Source organism: Clinocottus analis, unplaced genomic scaffold (genome assembly GCF_023055335.1).
Source record: "Clinocottus analis isolate CAN_PGR_092001 unplaced genomic scaffold, fCliAna1.0.p SCAF_10, whole genome shotgun sequence".
NCBI lineage: Eukaryota > Metazoa > Chordata > Actinopteri > Perciformes > Cottidae > Clinocottus > Clinocottus analis.
Genome location: NW_027175821.1, coordinates 8,226,755 through 8,250,961, shown reverse-complemented (window position 1 = coordinate 8,250,961; position 24,207 = coordinate 8,226,755). Strand labels below are relative to the sequence as shown.

At 40.6% G+C, this 24,207-nt stretch overlaps 1 protein-coding gene across 1 annotated transcript; it reads left to right on the top strand.

Annotated features, from left to right (window-relative positions):
* Nucleotides 1-14,405: 14,405 nt before the first annotated feature.
* Nucleotides 14,406-23,754, top strand: LOC137797371 (alpha-1A adrenergic receptor-like). Its single transcript, XM_068595359.1, has 2 exons — nt 14,406-15,749; nt 22,588-23,754. The coding sequence occupies exons 1-2, from the start codon at nt 14,786-14,788 to the stop codon at nt 23,151-23,153; spliced, it is 1,530 nt and encodes a 509-aa protein (XP_068451460.1). The 5' UTR covers nt 14,406-14,785; the 3' UTR covers nt 23,154-23,754.
* The last annotated feature ends 453 nt before the right edge of the window (nt 23,755-24,207 follow it).

Here is a 24,207-nt window from a genome sequence, read left to right as displayed (position 1 = left end):
TTTAGGCAGGAGGATGCATTTCTGATTTCTCAGCCTTAGCTGTGAAAAACAAATCAGTTTCATAACGAGAACACAGATGCTTAACAAGCTTAAGAATTTCCGTAGTTTGAGGCCGGATGCTATTCCAGTATATCTTGCTCCTGAGGGAAACCAAGCTGATATATCCCTTGGGGCTGTGCAGCAGCCAAAGAGGTTTAAAGGCCGTTTAAAGTATCTCTGTAAAAATGTACTTCTTGGTGTGGACAGCAACGGATAAAACAGACCAAAACAAGAAAATGTTTAAGATCGTCCCAAAACTCTTGAAAGTTAAAGGGTGGTGAGATAAGAGCCTCCTCTGATGGATCAAGGCCAAAGACATGTGCTGAGATTACGATCCAGTCGGCTAACCTTTAGTAAACTTTAACAAAACAAGCAGAGGATGAAAACCCCAAACAACGAGTCTCAGTGCAGCAGCTGCCATGTCTGGCGAGTTCAGTCCACCGCAGTGGCTGTGGTCTGGAAACAATTACTGCTGGCTCAGACTGACACTGAAATTACAACTATTACTACACTTTGGTCTCGCATAGGGGATATTGAAGGCAATTAAGGTTGCTCGTTTTGATTCATTGAGACCAATTTCAGAAATAAAAGGCAGAGAAGTGACATATTAAGTGTGTATGAACAATCATACAGTCCCCATTACTTATATTTATGTTTTGAATATTGCAAGGCCCCGTGCATTAGAAAACCCTCAAAATACTCACTAATGATATTCGCCAATATAGAAGCTGTTCTCAAGTTCATACAAAGTGTCCAGAAGATGAACTTGGTTCCTCCAAAATAAATATTCTCTCATTTGGCGTATTGATGAGGGTGTTGAAGACAACAACAAATCTCACATATTATATGTTCAGTAAGGTTGAGAGCTGGTGGCAGAAAAATGCAACAGGACAACAAAACAAGCCGTGCCACACATAATATTTAATTTACGTTTTTTTGAATAAAGGCTCAAGGCAAGCGTGTCGCTTTTTTGTTAAATGACTTTTGGTTCAACTCTTCTCTCCTTCCTATCTTGTTCAAGAGCAGGCAAGGAAAGGAATTGAAAATATATAAAATGGGAAAATAAATAGGAAAGGCCCCAGGGAAGACTAATGGAGAGAGAGGGAGCATGTTCTGCACTGAAGAAGATGTCAAGGATGACATGTTTTTTATGCTTAACTTATTATGATGCGTGAATGTAAATGCAATGGGCACAGAATAATACAAATATCAACATATGGTTCTCTTTAAACTTCGCTTTCCTAATGCAACCGCCTGCATCCGGGTACAATCTCCCGGGTAAATGTAGCGTAAGTGGAGGACAGCGAACCCACCAAAGTACCTGCGGAAAACAAAATGCAGTGTGTCCTAGGACAATTTTACTTTTTGTTGTATTCATTAGCCATATCAATGAACGCTATTCCAATACCTCAAGACGTTTCTACAAAGTCTAAAATGAAGCAATATGCAATTAATCCTTTTTCGTTCAAAAATTCATCACTTACACAACGTTAATGAAAATAAATTTCCAGTTATTCAAGCTCACACTGCCAGCTCTCCAAAAACCAATGTTCCTTGAAATTAGCTGTTTGTCATTGCCATCATCCAGGGCATTGATTCATTACCTGAGCTCAAATTGAACACCATTTTTTAACTGTAATTATGAAACAGCTTCATAAACACACATCTGCCGAATGGCAGAAACAGACAATAGAAAAGTAAAGGTGGGGTGCAACTAAGAGAGCGGGAACAGCACAACAAAGAGTGCGGAATGGAAATAAAAATGTCTGAAAGCTCTTTTGTACTCAGGCGTCCATCAAGCAAATATAATTAATTGCTTTTTCTGCATCAATACCTCAAAGTGACTTTTTAACAAGGTATAGAAGAAGTGCTGGCAATAAGTGTGTCCAATATATGTTTTCTTCTAATTTTTTCAAGCCGAAGTTCAATCACGTTTTCGCGACAGAATCTGACCTTTTCCTCAATATATATGTGCTGCATTCAGGTTCACATCCCAAAGTTGATATTTGTTTTTATTGGGTTACACTAATGATGATGTCCTCAAAGGGAAGATGTATCGATTTGTGTGTGAGGAAATGAATGCCTGAATCGGGGATTAAGAATAAATGAATCATGGCCCAAGCACTTTTCCTCACCCCTCACTCCCGGGATGAGGAACAAATCGCAATGAAAGTGATGAATGACTCTAAACCAACCGTGGTTGAGATTTACGTGTGATCACTGGCAAGGAAAAGCACCTGAAGTGAGTTTCCAGTGGGAGCAGAGTTTGGAAACTTTGCTGAATGTCTCACAATTAGGAATCCAGCACACAATGGTCATCCATCTCTGAGCTCTCAGTGGCTTTGAATGGGTCCAGACCTATTTTTTGCTCATCAACAGAAATACTCCAAGTCCCTGGTCCTCCTCGCAGACCGAGGATCTCATGGTCCTCAACCATTCTCAGGATGAAAATATCCCCCTCCTCACAGAGGTTTGGCCATGGCCAATGTCAAGAGAGCTATCTGTTTGGCATTATTTTGGGGCTTATTTACAAACTTCCTCGACAAGTTTATTTTGACTCATGTACTTTTTTTCCCCTTTGGCAAGGCCTCGGAAGAGATTCTGAGATGATCACAATGTCTCACACAAACATGTTTTCTCCTCATGTTGTGTGTTCACATGTCTCTTATATTGTGTAAACTTTTGCGAGCAGTAACGTAGTTACGCAGAAATTATATTTTCCACAGTTTATTGGAACAGATACAAATCACTCACATTATCATCTCAGCTCATGATTACTCTCAGCAGCAAATCCATGCAATCTATTGTCGGTTATCGACTCTGCTGTGAGGAAGCACTTCATCCCGGGAGCAGAGATTTATAAAAGCAGCAAAAACATATGACCCTATAAATATACGTCTACCTTTGGGAATGATAAGTCTTTCCAGCTAGGAGAACATCTCTCTTCTCAGACGTGATGTGATGAGGTCTTCCAGCTGGCGGTTAGCGCACAGCGCAGCGCAGCCTCTTTGCAACAATTCAAGCCTCAAATAATGCTTCCAAAAGATGGACCAGAGCATCCAAGCAACATTTAGAAAGATACTGATTGCCTGAAGGTTATTCACTCAACATGTGAATCATGCTTTCAAACCAGATAATCAATTAAAGGAAAATGATAGTATTTTTTCAACCTAGGTCTTACTCTTTGACCCGGATATAACTCCGGTAATCCTGAACTGTATATCGGGGTCAAGTAAGCTAAATATGATTTAGCTTAAGGCTGTTGGAGCTCTTCGACGGATTGGCTCGGCATGAAACTCTTCTGGTTAGCCATAGAAACTGAGGCTAGGGTTCATGAGGCTAAGGTTCTTGCAGTATTTAGAGGAGACGACAAACGTTATTCCTCAGACACAAAATACTTTGCTGGATTGCGATTGCAGTTGTTGTTTCCAGGCAAAGCTAAGGATCCCCAAAACAAACATTACTCCAAAACGAGCGTATTTCATGTCTGAAGATGGCAAAAAGTCAACATTAACCATCGACACTTTTCAAACTATTAAACACGGCTATTTTTTAATCATGAATTGTTTTTACTTAAACTACCTACTTCCAGGTAAAGAAACATCTGAAAAATGTCCAGAATGGCATACAACAACTTGTTCCTTGTTGATTGTTCCTTTATAGAAAGCATGATTTTAATCTCAACCGTCACTAATTTAACAGCACGCGTCCTACAGTTCAGTTTCTGCTTCTTGGGATGTAAAACTGCTTTAAGAGCAACATCCTTTAACTCAAGTTGAGCCACAGCTGTGTTGTAGATATTTCTCAAAACAATGAAGCCAGCAGCAGCTTTGAAGGGAATCATGTTTGATGAGGAAAAGCACGTTTTATATCGACCTTTTTCCTTTCTACTCAGGGAGCCTGGGGTGACCTCAGTGGCCCCCATACCATTTCATCAGAAACCTCTTGCTGCTTTCAAAGACCCCTTCAAATGCCAGATGTGCCGACTAACCAACTTAACCTTTACTATGAGAACTAGAATCTCTTATAGAAAATGTATCTTCTAATGTTTTCTTTACATGAAAGATCCCAGAGAGAATTATAGCATGTCTTGTTTTTGCTTTTAATTATAATGCTTACATTCCTTTTAAATATATAAAGACATGTCTCTAAGGACCAGGACACTGATGATGTGTTTTAGCATCTCAAAATGAACCAATTCTCCTGAGAAAAGAAAAATGAGTGTGGGAGGAACTCAGTGCACCTAGACCTGAAGAAGGACGATGTGTTCATTCTCTTCACTGAAGAAAATCAATTTTAATAGACATCTTCAGCAGGTCATTGCTCATCTTTATTTACCTCCCTCCCTGCTTCCACAGCAGCCGTTGCTACACTTGTTTGGCTTCATATAGCACTGGCCCAGAGCTGCATTCACTAGTTTTTACAGGATGTTCTTAGCAACTAAGAGCCATTGGCAGAGGCTGACTCACCATCACTTTACACAAGTTCAATAGGTTTTCATTAAGGCCTCAAAGCTGAGGTCATGTGACCCATCTTGGCTCCGTTTTCTTTTGGAGCAATGCACGGAAATGGGTCCGCTCATTTTACTTTGCTAAACAAGTGAAGCTTCACAGCCACTGATGGTATGCATCAACTATACTCACAATATGTGTTTTCACCTTTTTTGCCTGTAAAGAAAACATTGCAAAGGACAAACCTTCCTAGAGGAATTTAAGAGTAACCTATGTCACTCTTACTGGGTAAAACTAATGATGAACAAAGTTTACTTTGCAAATCATTTCCAAAGTGTCCATTTCTGTCTTGCACAATGCTTGACTCTTAATGCATAATCATTGCTTGTGACTTATTTGGTAACAAAGCCCATCACGAGGCATCATGAGTCTTTTCAAACAGTATTACAGATAAGAAGCGGACTGTTGAAAAATTTATACTCAATCCAACGGAGTCAGCCAATTTCTACAAAGATTTATGGCACACATTGGAAGCAGATTACTCTGAAAATGTTGTCCGTCTCAGCCAAAAGCACATCGAGAACATGCCAAACCCTAATACATTTGCTGAAACAGTCGACCATTACAAACCGAAACCCTACAAGCAAACTGCGATCCTGATATTTGCTTATACTCATCTTTTTTATTTAATTTTCATCACCTCAGTTTAGTGTGTTAGCATGCTAACATTTCAGTTTTTAGTGGAAAGACCAGCAGACCAACAGACGTCACGTCGCTAGTGTGGCGAAAAATGCAGAAAAAATACGCACATCGTAAATTTTCATTAATCCATAATATATAACTTGTCAACAATGTATGACTCCATCTTTGTCTTTCTCTTCCTTACTTAACCTCAAGTCTTTTCATGACACTTTGTCTTCACAAGACAAGCGGGACAGCATGAGCATTTCCTTGATATATTGTGAGTGAATAATTTGAATGAGTGGCTTATTCAATTAATTTACCTCAGAAGGCCCTGCGCCAAGTTTAAATTTAGATTGTGGCACAACTTATCATCAACCCATCGATTCAGAAAGGTCTTCATCTTCATTTCTTTTTTCAACCTTTGAATTTGCCAGAGAAACCAGCTGAAGCCGAATATAAGCATCAGATCTGACTGTAACTGTTTGAGTCATATTAAAGATCTAAATGTGTTTTTGTCATAATTTTGATTTGAACGGCATCTGCTTAAGGTTTAGTGTCAAAGAAAGATGAACAAAGAAAGATGGAACACTATAATTTATTGGATTTGTTCTGATTGACAAGTCAAGATTAGTTTGTCAGCTTCATTTGTTCAACCAAGTACCTCTGACAAAAAGCACACACACACACACACACACACACACACACACACACACACCAAAGTACGTGCCACGCACTCCCTAATCACAACCTGTGCCAAAGTGACAATCAATCTTAAGTTATGAGGACACGAGGAGGCACACTCCCTTCTTTGAATGTAGAGAAAAGAATCCTTCTCCAAGCACAAAATACGATATACTTCCAGGTGCAATAAGATGGCATTAAAACAGATTGCTAGTATTCAAATGAGATGATGTGCAGCTCATAGGCTTATCTGTAGAGCCGGAGGTAACTTTCTATTTAAAAACAAAACAATCATGAAGTATCTGCAGAGCTAACGGTCTGTCATTGGGGGTGAAATGATACGTTTTAAGACTGGAAACTCTTTTCTTTGATATTATACGGCAGTCATGTTGCAATTTCATTTACATGCCATCAACCAAACCATCCCCTGAAAGCTTCTCTCGTCTGAGAACACAGCACTATTGGCATTTATAGCACAGTGGTCAGAAAACATGAAGAGTACAGTTTTATGAAGTTCCAAGGATGTTCTGGTGGATCAAAGACTTCATCGGGATCTTGCGGGGGGGGAAAGATTTAACATGACAAGTCCCACTCTTCTCACAAAACCTAAGAGGCAATCACCTAATGGTTGGGGATCACCGCACCGTTGAAGTGTCCACTCAGCAGCACTCTGTATAGAGCCGGGCCTCCTGCCAGGCCGTTTCCTGCTTCAAGCATCATCGGCCAAGAATCTCCTCCGATGAATGCATCTCGTACGACGCACAGTAGAGGTCCAACCACCTCATGCAAAAAAAAAACCTGCCCGGGTCCTGTTTCTTTCTTTGTCCAACCACCTGCACCAACACACTGTTTTTGCTGTCATGGGCGTTTCTGATGGGTTCAGCCGAGGACTATACCAGTCCTTTATCAAATTTAAGTGATGCGGCTCTCCCTTCTGTCAAATAGAAATAGTGCTTATGAAAGTGCTGGACTTGCAGTTTTCTCACTGAGGAGGAAATCACTGCTTTGCCCGCCGTGCGTTTTTCAGCAGTGCAGGTAGCATATAAATGTGTGACGGTAAATGTCCCATTGCATGGTGGGTATAAAGAGCAGTCACTGGGACTGTGTGTGCAGGTATGATACTTCTTCTTGGACGGCGAGTAATGTCGGCAGAATAATGGAGGGAGGGAGAGTTGGGGGCAGACCAAGTGAAAGCCACAGAGAAGCTGAGCTAAAAGATAGTTTAAGAGATAAACTTAAACATGCCGCAGGCTCTTTACAGGCATGAGAAAAGACAATTCATCTTCTGTTTCGGGAAGCCAAACCAGTTTGATCTCATCTGGCAGCTGAGCGGCATTGAGGAAATTTATTCTCTTTTCTTTTCATTACTTTTTAGTGACTGATTTCTGCTGCCGAGCCGCCCCGCAGCTGTGATGTAACCACCAGGATCTTGTTGTCCATAAATTATTGTGCTGCACTGGTCCAAGATCCACAAGTACAAGTATCAAATAGTTTAAGCTACTCCAATTGACATGAGACGAAACGAAATGAACGGATCCGATCAGACCGATAACAGTCATTGTGTCAACAGTCTCGCTGCTGTGGATTTTAAAGTCATAATTACAAAGCAAGTAAGTTCACATTACAATGTTATCAACACAAAACAATAACCAACTGCCAGCCGTAATAGGGCAAACTAATGCTAATGGACATTCATACTGCGTGTCATTATAATAATAATTAATTATTTTAAACGTCGGGGCGTGAAAGGAAAATGAGCCATGGAAGTATATGCAGGATCCTCCTCCTCCTGTGGTTGAGAGCAGTTCCATTTAAAAAACACTCGGGTCTAATGTAAGTATAGTTTATCAACGAGTGACCTGAACGTAATTATTCAACTCACGATTATGATCAGAAAACTCACTCTCATGCTAACGTTTAAAATAATCCATTCTTATCCTCATCATTACTTTCTACCAGCCTTTAACTGATGTTGCAGACGAATCCCAGAAACTGTGAAAATGTAAAAAGTGTGATTTTCCGGTTGCCTGGTTGGTTGCGGTTAACACACATTCCAATATGAATCGTCATGTTTTCTCTTACTATGTCTCTGGTTTGCACTTTTCTGTATGCTGCTGTAATCCTGTAAATGTCCCCGCTGCAGGACGAATAAAGGAACATCTTATCTTATCTTATGAGGTATGCTGGGAAGGTGTAATGCACACATTGTAAAGTCTATTAAATGATAGCTAGTCACGGCTGTGTTATAATATCCATCATCTCTACAGGTATTTCCATTTGCCGCACAGTGCATTTGCAAAGCAGCATAAGCAGATCTGCATTCATAAAACATTAGCAAACTGCTAAAATCAGCAGTTTGACTAATGGGGAGCGAGGGGAGGGACGGTTTCTATTCGTCTCTTCTACATTTGAGCTGAAAAGGGCTTCTTTTACAGCAATCTAGCATTGCTATAGTCGTACCAATGACTCAGTGGTGTGAACCGTCAGGAAGACAGGAAGATAAAGATAAATATATCTGCAAGACTGAAAATAACAACATATAAAAGGTCCTGGATGTTGTGGTTTGATACAAAAGACACCAGAAAGTGAAGTCTGTAAGTGCTCAGTTTTTCTAAATAGTTTTCTGAGATGTCGCCATAATTATACTTCACTGCCTGTCAAATTCATTCCCAGCAAATTCCTGAATAACACTTTGGCTTCACTTCCCATTTCCAGTGACAATCTTTGGAGAATTTGATAGATATGTGGATTTCTTTTCCAAAATATTTCTTATTGTCCCAAATAAGAAATATTCAGCAGCAGCTCCAGATGTCGGTTGTCAGGAAAACCAAAAAATGAAGTCAACTTCTGGCCCTGGTCAGGTTTCTAGGTTGTTATTGGTTTTGGGAAATATGCAACCAGGTGACTCTGCCTGTCACATCCATGAGCTGAAGTGTGAAACCAGATCTCCCTTCCTTCGTCAAGGGACGATAAGATATTGAAAGACAGAAAGAAATGTTATTGTTCAGTCACTGTATGGAGCAACAGAAAATGCAGTGTCAAATTCCTTGTATGCGTACACATACATGGTCAATAAAGTGGATTCTGATTCTGATTCTAATAAGAAATATGACTTGTAATTTAAGATTGTTTCTCTGGTATTCAGGGTTCCTAAAGGAAGACGATAGAAACCAAAATGTATGTTGTGAAATATGTGTAGACCGATGAAAGATTTGTTTTCTTATTTTAATATACATATTTATAAATGCTGAAATAAAACTTCCTCAGTGATAGAGACAAGCTTGTGTTCTTTCATGACTCAGAGCGTCCTGTTATGACTTTGAAGGGCCAAAAATTCACTCCGATAGAGAAAAAAAAAAGTGAGAAAAGTGGAAGCGCTAATCATCTTCTCTATGTTTAAGTCTATTTATGGTCTTTCCAAAATTGTATAACTGATATCACAAAACAGTTATACAACATAAAGTATTTTCTGGGTCTGTGCATATTACACAATGTTACCCATATATGGTGTGGGAAAGACTATACACGGCCAGGCAGCATGAGCCCACTCACTCAGGTGGGCCGCTATAGATTAGCTCTGTGTGTGGGCTTCACTGCCAGCTGGCATCTATCTGCCGACCAATGGGATACAAACATCAAAACAGCTATAAGAGGATTTTGGCCAAAAATAAGAAACTTTGAGTTATATTCAATTTTGCTGATGGTGAACCACTTCCAGACTTATCTTGCTCCTTTGAGTGGTCGGAAGACAAGAAAAGCCTGAAGTCTATTTACCATTTACCGTTGACATTGATGCTAGACGTGTTGTCAGTCAGCAGTCGGTCAACAGCTATGAAAAATAATCATTATTTGACTGTTCAAATAAAGTCTCTATACTTCTTTTGGGTATGTCACAGTACTTAAGTAAAATATTGGGGTACTTTTACTTCTAATCTTCTACATTTCAATATCATACTTTTTACTTTTATCTGTGACAGTTGTAGTTACTTTTCTGATTTAAATATTTAAAATACTTTTGTTACCTCAATAAAGCAGAATCTAGTTGGAGCCTCTTGTCACATGTACAAGTTGTTTCCACCAAAAAGACATTTCACCTCCTTTGAAATCGCTGAAATTGGAATCTCTACCAATAATTAGCCACAGAGTAGTTTTCCTTTAAGTGCATTATGCTGATAATACTTCTATACTTGTAGGACTTTGAGTGCAGGACTTTAAATTGTAATAGAGTATGTCCATGTAAATTTATTGCTACTTTTACTTAAAAATGCGCAGTGTGTATAGGATTTAGTGGCATCTCGTGGTAAAAACACTAAAGGGCCTTTTGAAAGCCAGTGTTTGGTTTGTCCGTTTCAGGCCGCTGTAGAAACATGGCGGTGCAACGTGGCGGACTCAAGAGCCACTAATTCTGTAATAAAGCTAAGCTAATGAAAATGAATGATTCTTTGTTTCAGGTGACTTTACAGCAATGAAAACAGTCCTACACACTAGTTGAGGATTAAATGCAACACTGTTTTGTCATCATCTGTCTCAGACCTCTGACAAGCGTGAACCTGTCTTACTGTTGAACCATTTCTTCTGCACAGTTCATCACAGTGGTCCTAAATCAGTCGTCTGAGATGTAAGGATGTTTGTCTCATGGTGAACTAAACAATGCTCAACTTGTGGCTTCAGGGGCAAAGCGGCTGTGAACAGAGCGGTTTAAACAGAAGCGCAACATCAAACAGAGACGCCAACCTCTCATTTATTCACAGCAGGAAAAGCATTCAACTAAAATCGTTGAACCTGAAAGTGTACTGATAAAAGAACTGTCCAGAAATAAAATTAACTATCATCCCATGTCAAAATAGAAAACTCCTTCAGTCTCCCAAGTTTGACAGAAACCCTTAAAATAGGAATGTTTCAACAGAATAAATAAATCTCTGACATGAAAAAACAAACTATTCTAAATGTGGAAATGTCTTTATCTGCAGTCTAGACAAAACATCTCAGAATCTTAATCTCATTTGATTAATGTGATGGATTGAAATAATGACTAATTACTGTGTAAAACTAGGAGCCATGTTTGTAAAAAGAAATCAAATGCCCCATGTCTTATGTAATTTAAGATTGTGTTTGCCCTGCCAAGAAGAAAAGTTGATCCTCTTGAACGGCAAATCCTCACCACTGAAGCACACAGAAAGAAGGAGGCTGCTCTGGTTGCATGTCAGAGATTTGAATCTTTCTCTCACCCGGAGCTCTTGGCGGCATGTTAAGCAGCAGAAGCTTTTATGTCATGTGAAAGCTCAGTGTATTCAATCAAGTGGAATGGGCAGTTATAAGCACTTTATCCCAGAGCAAAAAGCCGGTTTTAGATATGTAATGATCTAATTCCAAGTGATTCATCTTTTAAGAAAGACAGACGCTAATGATACCAAGGACTCTGGTGTCTGTTGACAGGTTGAAAGGCTGTGTGTTGATGCCTGATCCTCTCTACAGGAAGGCCGGCCCACACTGTATACATGTAGGGGTCCCTTAAGGATTGGGTTATATTTGTTATAGTCTGCTGTGTTTAAATGACTTAAATAACTTAAAACATAATAATAATAATAATAATAATAATAATAATAATAATAATAATAATAATAATAATAATAATAATAATAATAATAATAATAATACATTTTGTTTGTAAGGCACTCTTCATTCGAGAATCTCAGAGTGCCACATAGTTAAAATCAAAGTCATAAAAATTAAGGTCATAAAAGTCATAAAAGTCAACTCAAAGTAAAAACGCCTTCTTGAATAAAAAGGTTTTTAGGCCAGTCTTAAAAGAGTCCAGGGTCTGTCTCTTCACATGAACATGACACCAAGAAGGATAACATGGCATCACTTTGCATTTTAATCACACAAAGATTCTGTAATTTCCGACAGAATCCCTGAAAGTGACAGCGCTTTTATTAGGAGCTGACTTTGACATGAATATTGGAAGAAAAAAAACATGTCTATCCTCTTTTAATGATAGAGCTAATCTACAGCGGGTAGAAGAGTAAAAGAACTGCTGTAAGGAGTAAATGTACTCAGAAGAGTGATGTTGAGTCTAGTAAACTAGGGGGATGATAATGTTAAGATCTATTTTTTTTTATACCACATGTCCTTGTTTACAATAGTGGAACCACATCAAACCACAGAGCAATCTTATCCAAACCAACAATAAACAAACCTGTAAACAAACAACTTTCACAGTGCAGCCATACAAGAAATAACAAGACAAGAAACAAGACACAAACCAAAATGACCGACAATAAACAAAAACAGCTGAGGACACCACGGCTGGTGCAACAAGGTGCCTCGAGCCACATAAATTAATGAATCTGACACTTCTTGTATAATCAACAGAAGAATAAAACATTGCCAAAGCAGAAACACACAGTGCAACTTTAACTTAACCACAGACACACAGGAGAGTTCCACAGCTTCTGCACGACGCGTAGGCGACTGACAAAACACACACACACACACACAACGTCACGTGTCCAGGCAACACGGTGGTTGTTAAAGCAGTGACAGTGAGTTACATTCATGAATCGACTTGTTTTTGCACTCACTTGTCCAAATAGATAGATAAATGTGTACTTTATTTATCCCCAAGGGGAAATTACTTTGTCACAGTAGCAAGCGACTTACAGAGAAGACACAAAAAAGATTCAATACATACAACAAAAAAGTAGAACATATTAGTTCAGGAAATTAAACAATATAGAAAGTACAGAAATGCAAAGTATATGCAGTGTGTATGAAGTGTATATAAGTATGTACAGTGACTAAGACCACAAAAACGGTGCCAGGGCGAGTGATGTTGATGTTGAGTCAATTAATGTAAGATCTGGCCATAAATGAATGTCATTGTCATGTTAGAATGTCAGAAGGTCAGAAGGTCATTCTGGGACTCGTGTGCACCGTGAAGTCCTCCTTAACCTGCTGCAGACTCACCTCTGAGCTGCCTGGTGCCAAACGTGACCTGTGCGCTCAGACTCTCTGGTCCAGCAGCAGAAAAGACGCATACACTGGAGAGTGAGCGTTTAGCTAGTGGGCTAGTTCTGCGGGCTACCTATGAAAGGCCACATCCTGGGTTTGATACCGGTCTCTGTGGCGAGTTCGTCAGTGATGGACAAGATGTGACCACCTTTTTGAAGCCTCGCATTTCTAGCAAATCATAGACTGAGGTCATGCTGAACTAATTCAATCTTGAATATTGGATACATTAATGCAGAATGTGTCGTGACGTCCTGTTCCACACCATTAGTCACAGTGACATTTAATCAATTACATAATGGTATTTGACAGTAACATCATTAATTGACATGTGAACAAATTAGTTGGAATCCAGTTCAAGTTTGTTTCTGACCCGTGCATTTGCTCAGGACAATTGATGTCAAACTGGTCATTAAACATCCACAAATGCCACAACATTAATTGTTAATGGAGGATTTAAATTAGGATATTTGTATATTGTGTAGAGACCAAAAGGATGCGCTGCAACCAAAATCCTCTAGCTGGTGGAAAATTAGTGGAAATGGACTGGAGTGGACTGGAAAAAAAAAGCTTGATAACTCTATGAGAATAGTGAGCAATGCTGTTAAGTCCTCTGAATATGAGGTGGAAGCATTCAAGTTAGAGCTTAGTCGTGAAAGAGCTATTCATGTTCAATTTGATGGCAAACCATCTTTTATTATCCTCTATCATAAGCCACAAGTAGGCACATCTCAAACAACAGCACATGAAGGTGTCATGTGTTTTGCTTCTCTTTAATTTATACCTGGCTAAAGTAGAAACTGAAATTCTGTGAAAGACTATCCAAAGAAACTTTTTTCAATGTGTCCTCCACTGTTACATCATGAGAAGGGAAAACGATCTCAAACAGGAAGAACCTCCGTTTCAGGAATGTGCTTGTGTCTGAACTCTGCCCATTAAATCAGTCACTTCTCACTAACTGCACTCAGATCCAAAGTGAGGTTACTTTCAGGAACTCCTGCGTTTGACCAAAATAGGAAACTTTTTCCAAGACATGTCAGTTACGGCAGGGGAAATATGTGATTTTAGTAACTACTTTTGAACAATTTGATCTCTAAGGCTTAACCTTTAAAGTAGCCTCCCGGAGCATCCTAATGAATTCTCCTGCAAAACAAACTGAGTACATGTTATTCTACTGGTCATTACGAGACACGCTCAAGCAATAAGACTGTATAATAAATCACCCCTGGCCAAATCCTCCATCAATTGAATCATCAACATCAACTCTCAATACACCACTTTCACCGGATATATTATATTTATTTACACACTTCATATACTTTGTATTTTTTATTTAAACAATTAATTTGTTATCTAACTAAGTAACTAAACCAACTAATAGACGAGATCAAGGTTAGGGGGGTTTTGGCACAAATGTATTTCGTTGGTAATTGTCAAGTTAAGCACCCTCCCACGGAGGAAAAACTTCAAGGCAACAAGACACCAAAGTGTCGTCTCTCCCAAAACGCTCACCGGTGATGATGCAAACGTCACCTGTGTTTTGCGTGTTCTGTGCATTACCAGTTCTTCCTGCGATCACGCGCGCTTAAAGGCTCGTGTTTGGGTATATTTGGCCAGGCCTGCATGGGAGCGCTGTGTGTGGTGCAGAGGAGGCAGGGGATCACTGCTGCCCCCCTCACTTCTCCACTGAGCCCGCAGGAGAGCGGAGGGAGGTCTGCATGGGGACTGCGCGCTGCACAGTTAGCGGGTTTTCTCTGAGAAACACCTCAGCAGTGATTGGGAAACAGCATTACAAATACGCGGCGAAGCCATGCAGATTTAGGACATTTGGGCAAGTTGTTGTATGTTCTGTAAAGCTCTTTCGTGAGTTGCCGTTACAAGTGATCTGAAGACTGCTATGGAGGACCTCTTGAGTCAATATGAATCTGAGCACTGACAATGTCACAAACTTGTGGAAAAATGGTTCCTCGGAACTCGGCGGGATTCCGAACGCGTCCTCCCCGATCAACTTCATCAACAGCTCCGGGGGGAATCATACGGAGGTGGACCTCACACGAGCCATCCCGCTCGGCTTGGTGCTGGGGGCTTTCATCGTGTTCGCCATCGCGGGTAATATTCTCGTCATCCTCTCGGTGGTGTGCAACAGGCACCTGCGGACACCGACAAACTACTTCATCATCAACCTGGCCATCGCCGACCTGCTGCTGGGCACTACGGTGCTGCCAGTGTCCGCCACGCTGGAGATCTTAGACTACTGGGTCTTTGGCAGGATCTTCTGTGACATTTGGGCTGCGGTGGACGTGCTCTGCTGCACCGCGTCCATCATGAGTCTGTGCGTAATATCCATCGACCGCTACATCGGAGTGAGTCATCCGCTCCAGTACCCGAGCATCGTGACAGAGAAGCGGGCTCTGCTAGCCATGCTGGGTGTGTGGGTGCTCTCGGTGGTCATCTCCATCGGACCCTTGCTCGGGTGGAAGCAGCCGCCGTCGCCGGACGACACGGTCTGCCCCATCACCGAGGAGCCCTTTTACGCGCTCTTCTCCTCGCTCGGCTCCTTCTACATCCCCCTCATTGTTATTCTGGTCATGTACTGCCGGGTGTATATAGTCGCCAAACGCACCACGAAGAACCTGGAAGCCGGTGTGATGCGCGAGAGGATGAACTCCGGTGAGCTGACCCTCAGGATCCACAAGGGTTCACAGGTGCACGAGGAGCCCATCAATTCAGGCATCGGCAAGGGCCGCGCGAACCAAGCGAGAAGTTCCCTCACCTTAAAACTTCTGAAATTCTCCCGGGAGAAGAAAGCGGCAAAAACGTTGGGAGTTGTGGTCGGCATGTTTACGCTTTGTTGGCTGCCCTTCTTCCTCGCCTTGCCCATAGGTAGGTCCAATAGGTCAATGTGGTCTGTTATAATGGCTACTGTCATGAATGAAACATGTTCCTCACAAACCAATTCAATGAACAAAACACGTTGATTCATTTAATTAATGAGATTTGCAGAAAAGATATTACATGCATCAAAATATCTGTATGCTAAACTGAAGGCTACAGGCCTTGCAAATCACAAAGCTGGTCTCCCTTACTGTCACCAAACCTAAGCATGTTTTGATATACTGTAGAGGTCCTACTGGAATAAGAACATATTACCCTTATATATTATTGAGGCATTCAAGACACTGCAGTGGATCTATAGATATTTCATTACAATGCATCTTATTTTATGATACAGACTTTGAATTGGGGCCACCTTTAAAATTGTCCAACTCTCTATTGCCAAAGCCAACACTGATGTTGCGATTTCTAAACTCAGGGCCTATAATGTGTGATAAAAGATGTTTTTCATAGACTAAGAAGGAATTCATCACAAGCTTATGGAAACATTATTAGTGTAACCCTCACATTACTCCCCGAGTCTCAGTTAATCAGCTGGTGCAACAAATACCTCAAGTGTGTCAAGTGAGGAGTATGTGGCCTCGCTCTGCTCTGGTTGCTGTATCTAAAGGCCTGTGGGCCCTGCAACGGCTCCCTGAGGAGTAGCAAGCATGCAGCACCCTTCTATCATGGCAGTTAATGGACCTGCGGAGAAAATTAAGCAATATGTATTTTGGTGAAATGCTTATGTGGCGGTAGAGTGCCAAAGTAATTAAAACCGTATTTTGTTTAGTGATGGAGGCGCGCTAAATAAGCATGACTGTTGCATTTCGATGAATCCTATATGCCACTTGTTGTATTGCAATGAGCCTGCACATGAACACATTTGCTGTAGTCATAGGGGAACAGGTTTATGCCCCCGGCTTCAAGCTGTGGGTTATCACCTCCTCACATGGAAACAGACATACAGGGAAGACTTGGCCTCGGGAGGTTCTTAGTGAGCATACCAAAAGCCTATAACGTATGTCATTTTCTAGAGTTTGTATTTTCAGATCAGATAGGCTGCAGAGGGCAGATTATGGATGGGGCCTGTTCATGTGCATTAATCAACAAACTGCCAAAAAACCTCCCCAAGGTTCTAGGTTTCCCTATATAGAGGCTGGCGTAGCATACTGATAGAATGTGACATAGGACCATACGGCCTGATGTCGAGCTCCTTTTGAACTGGCCTCACAGATGCATCAAAGAAATCATACAAACAAGTCCATCAGTCTTCTGGTGGGGAGTTCCACACAATGCATATATATATATATATATATATATATATATATATATATATATATATATATATATATATATATATATATATATATATATATATACATATTGTATAATTATAGAGTTAGAGTGGACTTATCTATCCACTATGTCAAGGTTTGAAACTGCATCCTCCGTTTCCTAAAGTGGATTGTGGATTGTGTGTGCCCCTGCTCTATTGTGTGACTCTCGTCTGAACTTAAATGCTTAAAGTGCGATAGGGCCGCGTCTGTCATCATGTTGCGCCCTGAGTATTAATTGCCCTCCACCCACAGATTGGGATTTCCTGCCTCACACTTGTTATTCCCTGAGCTGCTCCTTCCTCTGAATACCGCCATTGATATTTTTGAGGCGGTATGGTTGGTGCTGTATACGCGCTGGCATCAGCAAATGGCATGTGTGTTTTGTTTATGTGTGTGGAGGAATTTTGAAACTGGTATGTGTGTTAATGTGTAACTTTGCCCATGTGTGTTGTGGGGGACTGTGCGAGTAGTGTTGCTGCAGATTCTGAAAAGCCAGTAAAGGTCAAATTAAGGCTGAAAGTTACCAGCGAGACCACTGTGACCTCTGACCCTGATGTCTCAAATTCAGAACATGTGCGGCTTAAGGAAATATGTGAACTATCACCTTCACAACTGATCTGAACTATCTGATCCAAATCCTGTAAACACATTGTTTTTTGTTTTTGCACATAAATGGCAAACAGGCAGCTCCCAGAGTCCTTCCTTTTTCAGGTTCTGAATTATTGTTTCCTTTTCACGCCTTTTACTTAGCGCAAAGTAAGGTGAACAAACTTCAAGAGTATAAACATTACATCAAAGTTTTTATGGAACTGTTGCTTCTGGCAAGTTTCCTTGGACAAAAGGCAGCTCCAAATTACACATATGTCCACTGAGCGCTGTCTAACTTGAAGTGTATGTCAGTAAGGGAGACATATCTCAACTTTTAGAACATATTATTGTATTACATTATTGAAAAAAATGACACTGTAGGTATTTAATTTCACAGCAATAAGCAGAGACTATAGTGCAGAAATGTACCAAAAATGTGGAGGGCCAGACATAACAAAAGCAGCTAAAGTTTCACAAAAAAGCTTGTAGACCTTCTATATCACATTTTTCCAACGCAGATATATTTATTTAACATGTATTTAACATTTCAAGCATGAATACAGATTAGGTTAAGAATACTTCATGTGAACACAACATTGCTGCAAAGAAACAATAAAAAAAGCATGCAACAAGTAAAATAAAAATAAAAATCTGAGTTCGGAGAAAACAGATTTATAGAAAGATACATGCATAGAGTAAACATACAGCTGGAGCTGCTTCTATCTCATTCTTATTGTTCAGTACTTTGCCAGTTGTTTTCTCCATTCATTCATTAATGGTTTGGTGTACAAAATGTCAGGAAATATTTTTTTTAAAGTTTTTTTTTTGTTTGATAAAAGCTGAGGAAAAGAAGCAATCTCGCGTGGAAAATTACAATTGATTGACGATTGATTTATTATCAAAATCATTTCCAACTAATTTTCTGTCGACTGACGAGTCAATTGACTACATACAGGTAAACAAAGACGACAAAGCTAAACCAACGTCAGGAAACATCAGCATGTAAGCATTGAAGACTTTCTATAAAGAGTAAAAACTTCTAAAATATTAAGATTCAGCGGTGGGACTCGGCTACATTCTGGCTGTTTCAATAGGCTGTTTCCTCTTGTTCTCATCTTAGCCGGATAAAAAAACTTCAGTGGATACGTGTTTTATTTTATCACACACATTGTCCCACGGCTCTTTAACACCCAGTGCAGGCACTAATGTGCTGTGAAGGCCTCGCATTGAGCAAACTGTGCAAGCAGTGGGCCCATGTGTGAGCGAAACTAACACTTGGAGGTGTTAACTAATTGTTTCCATGTCGTGTTTTTTGGAAGAGATGCTGTGCATGTGTGCATCTCACACAAACGTGTGTGTGTGTGTGTGTTTGTTGCATGAGCTGGCCAGCCCTTGCACTCAGCCTCTGGGGTAATTGAAAGGGTTTTTGAAGGGGAAAAATAATGAGAGTGCAAAGCGACAAAACATCGGCGTAAGGGGTTGTCAGATCTGAGCTGGAGGGGCCACAGGGCAGCAGGAGGGGGGGGGGGGTGAAAGTCAGGGTCCCTGGGGTGTCAACTCAATTTTCCAAAAATAGCTTCATGCTATGGTTCCATTGAAAGCAATATGCGGGGCAATAACTTCTGTCCTTTCAGATCAAGACATATTAATCACATTTATGGGTGTGTTATGAAACAGGATGTGTGAGTTTTTAGCGGGCAGAGTGAGTGTGTGTGTGTTTCTGCTCAATGTGGCACAGAATAGGCATCACTTCTTCCAATTAGTGAGAATAACAGGATGCCTTGTTTTGTTAACATGTTCCTGTGTTTCATAGTGAGATGTGCTCGTGTGTGTACGTGCCTGTTCTCAGGAAGGAGGTGCAAACATGTCTCTTAACTGAAGAGCCAGCACCAACAAAAAACGTCCCACAGTTATCTCTCTACCATTGTCTCGCATCCTTTGTTGTTTACACCACAGCCTTTCAACATAAACACATTCAAGCTACAAAAATTGAATACCTTTGACCACCAGATTTATTCCAGGGTTTCCGACACTTTCATTCTGCACTTTTGTAGAAAGGAGGCACAGCGTCCCACCTTTTGGTTTCTGCTGTGGCCTCCCAGCTGTGTTTGCCTGTGCAGATGAAACTGTTGTAGCACATATGAGAGGCTTATCAATGAAACGCAGTATGTTTCCTTCTCTTAACTATTGACTAAACCAAGAGAGCCACAAACATTGCTACAGTTCTGCCTTCCCATTTCAAAAACATACATGTTAATCAGTCTGTGATGAAAAAGGGGGGGGGGTGGAAAAAGGTAACCTCAGGTTTTGTAATGTAAAATATATTTAATTCATTGATTCAATAGAAAATGAATCAACTATTTTGATAACTTAATAATCACATCAGTCAATTTGCAAGTAACAAATGCCAAAATATTCTCAGACGAACTCTGGCTCACCCAGGGGAGCGAGAGCCCCATGTGGATGAGGCCCTTTGCTGGATATCATCCCTCTCTCTCCTCCCTTTGCTGTCATTCTCCAGCTGTACTAATAAAGGCAATAAACGGCCATAACCAAACTAAATCTCCACTGTGAAAAGTCATTTTGGGGTTGACTAAATCTTCCCTATTTTTAAACAATACATTGTGAAAAGAACTGTCTGATGAACGTATAATGGGAAAAATACTTAGTTTTAGTTTCCGTGCTAGAACAGAGCCCATACATATTTAATTTTGAGTTAACAAACTGATAGAAAAGACAAGTTGGAACATTTGGGATCTTAGTTTGCTATCATCACACAGATTTCTACTCACAAGCATTGCCATTACAATTACAATTTATTATTCCATAGTAATAGTTGATTAGTTGGTCAATCAATACAATAAGCTTAATGGACTGATGAGTTTAACAATGTTTTAATCATTTATGTAAAAACATAAAACATTTGATGATTATTGCCTTACAAATGTAAACGATTAGCTTGTTTCTTTCATTCTGTACTTGTGATCTGCTCAACCATAATAGAAAATATGTGCAGCCTACTACTTTCAGAGAGAGATAAACAAAGGGAGAGGAGAGAAAACCGGGGAGAGAAATAACAGAAAGACCAAGTTTTAATTCTCATAACTCACATGATTATGTAATGACATTTAAGTGGCTGTCCAGAATCCAAAATAGCATGTGAAATGTGCAGCCACTGAAAAGAGATTCATTCATCTGAAGAACAGGAGGCCAAGACACATTCAGATATCCGTCTCTAGTTTATCCTCACAATCTGGCAACCGGGACACACATATTGTCGTGCTGCCATTTAGGAGCCATAATGAAAGTTTGAAGTGACATTTCCTCATGTTGTTGCACTCATTGCTTTCTTCCAGGGTAACAAATAAACTGGAGCAGGTGTGTGAGTGTGTGTGTGTGTGTGTGTGTGTGTGTGTGTGTGTGTGTGTGTGTGTGTGTGTGTGTGTGTGTGTGTGTGTGTGTGTGTGTGTGTGTGTGTGTGTGTGTCTGTTTGTGTGTGTGTGTGTGCGCGCGCTCATGGGTGTTTTTTTTTAGAGATTTTCAACTTACAAAGTCTGCGCTATCAACTTTAGTTGCACATTTGTGCAGAGGTTTCTGTGGCATCAAACCAAAAACAATGGTGGATTTCTTATTGGTATTTTTAACTCATAAAGTGGAGACAAGCTTTAGGTTTTCAATCATCGCAACCAGTAATATATATGACCCGTTAACTGTGTATTATACATATTTGACCCGTTAACTATGTAATATATAATGTACATTGTACTGCTTAATTCATGAAGAAGCAAGCTGGGGTATCTTACCAGAGCTAATTTCACATTTGAAAGCCTCAGATTATAGTGCATCATTATAGTGCGTCTTCAGTCTCTCCAGGAATGTGATATTAATTTAAAAATGTGGGCTGGTGTAAAGAAACACAATCCACCCACACACAAAGTCTTTGTCTTCTCACACTTGCTGTGTTGTTTATCTTCAGGCTTCCCCCTCTCACCTCATTAGCTTTCTAAGGTAAATCAATGCAACATTGCACAGGACAAATATCATGAGAAAACGTGATGAGCCGGCTTTAGAATATTCTGTATAATTGACCTTTCCATCATTAGGATTGCCGCTCCCTCAAGGAAATGTCTTGTTGAGTCTTACAGAAGGCACACCCCCCCCAAATGCACACTCTCAGAGGAAAAGTGCCATTTAATTTCAACTGGCAGCCCTTTGCTCAAAGCAACGCCAGTCTCCCACAGTGTATTTATCTAAAAGGGGATTCAGGGTCATCTCACTCTCTTTCTTTATCCTTATGAAGGTTCTCCACATGAAGTACAGAGTGGCTGCATTGGTTTTTAAAAAGGGAGCACTTTATCTGTCTCTGAAAGCTTTCATATACAAGGTCTTTCTTTACTGATAAACAACATGTGGAATTGACAGTACTCATTGGTCCTTCACATCCTGTCTGCAGGCGGTGTCCTAATCACTGCTGCCACCTGCTGGGGAAAACACAAACTGCAAGACTCATTGTCAATGTATTATGAGCGAGGATGCGCTGAGCCGATACAGCTCTGATTAAACAGATCAGATAGATCCTTGGATACTTTTAGGTAGCTGTAAGGTTTGCAAAAAACTTTCCAATGAAGTAAACAATAAGATGAGACGCTCGCCATGTGTTTATGGCTGCATCATTCCATCAGTTTAAAACATGTCTCGAAAAGAATTGATCAAAATGTTGCTACATTGTGACAGATACATAGAGGTAGGTGACTTAACCTGTTTCCAACTGAGCCCTGCCTGCAATCAGTTGAAAAACCTCAGATTAAAGCAACAAAAAAAGGTTTCTGTGACCTTCATGAGGTTCATTTGAGGTTTCTGTACAAAGTTATTGAGCCCTAATGAGAGCGTTTCCATTTTCTCTTTCTGTTCACTTCCAGGGTCTTTTAATGTGAACTTGCGCCCACCTGATGTCCTCTTCAAAGTGATCTTCTGGCTGGGCTACTTCAACAGCTGCCTGAACCCCATCATCTACCCCTGCTACAACCGCGAGTTCAAGCTGGCCTTCATCCGCATCCTCCGATGCCAGTGTCACCAGCGTAAGCATCCCGGCTGGAGAGCATACAATTACCGCTCCTCCAACTTCAGCTCCTCCGGACACTCGCGCAAAGGCTCGGCGGATCACAACTCCAGCTGCTTGAACGGCAGCCAGCGTACTCTGCCTTCCTCAGCCAGCCCGAGCCCCAGCTACCTGAGCAAGGGTCTCCCATCTTGCCCTGAAGGGGAAACATTATACATCTGGGGCGGCACTACCCCAACTCCCTCCACACCCAACCTGCTGCCGGGCAGCCCCGCAGACTGCCAGCTAGGAGCTCTGAGAGGGGAGGTAAGAGGAGGAAAACCAGCTGAGGAGACCACTGGTGGTATTTTCTCTTTCTCGTTTGGGAAGAATAGAGACAAGAGAGGGACCAACAAAGACAGCATGGTGCCTGATGACATGGCGTGACTGCTGAGTGTCGCTGAGATGTAACTCCTTCACTCCTAATATTGATTGAAGTCACAGAGCGTGGATGTCTGATTCGACAGGTTTGCTGCCTTCACTGTACATGTTCATTCATCAGTGGATTGTCGCTGTTATTAGTGCTCATTGTAAGGTGATGGTTACTGAGTATTGTCTATGCTGCTGTATCAGAGGTGTTTGTCCGATGAAACTGTGTATGTGGTTGACATAGACAGGAGGGTGTAACGGGTTCAAGACAGTGGATCAAAATCACTGCGTATACCTTTTGGGGCGGAAAGACAGCAGTGCATGCCTTTTGGTCAAACAAACATACATTTTAAGTAAAAAGGAAACATTTTTAGAAACCCAGCAGTCTTCTCTCAGTTAAAGCCCCACATCTGCCCTGTAAAAAGACTGACTATGCTGACTCATGTAAAATGTGTGACAAGACAAATGATCACCTTTCTGTTGCAGTCACTTAATATCTTCATGGATGTTGTGAAAATAAAGTATAACCTGGTTTATCTGCTGTGCGCACAATGATGAGATATAATTGTTTGTATGTTTGATGTTCAAAATGTTCTGAATATCGATATGAGAAATGTGAGTGATACATGAATAAACATAGAATGTTGATCAAATGTTGCTTTGTAGTAAACTCTGTAACTTGCACTCATATCATCATAGATTTATGAAATACTATTTAGAACTACTAGTGTTATAGGAAATATGTATTAAATTAGATTGTAAAATGTAGTTACTGCAACAAACTGTAATTCAAGTAATTGTGAGTGAATGTAATTAGAGATGAAGTCAGCTGGTATATTGATTACCTTCAAAATCAAATAAGTGATTCATTTTCATTGACAATCAAAGAAATTAATCCTACATATTTACACTTCAGTTGTTTCTTTTTACCTGAATTTGTCTTTACCGTCACCTATTATCTAGCTTTTGCTGCTAGATGCTCCACCAGTTAGATGACATCCTTGTCAACCTGCGTTTTGGAAACTGGAGCAGCTGAGAATGTATGCGGAGTAGGTTGACCGCTTTCACGTCA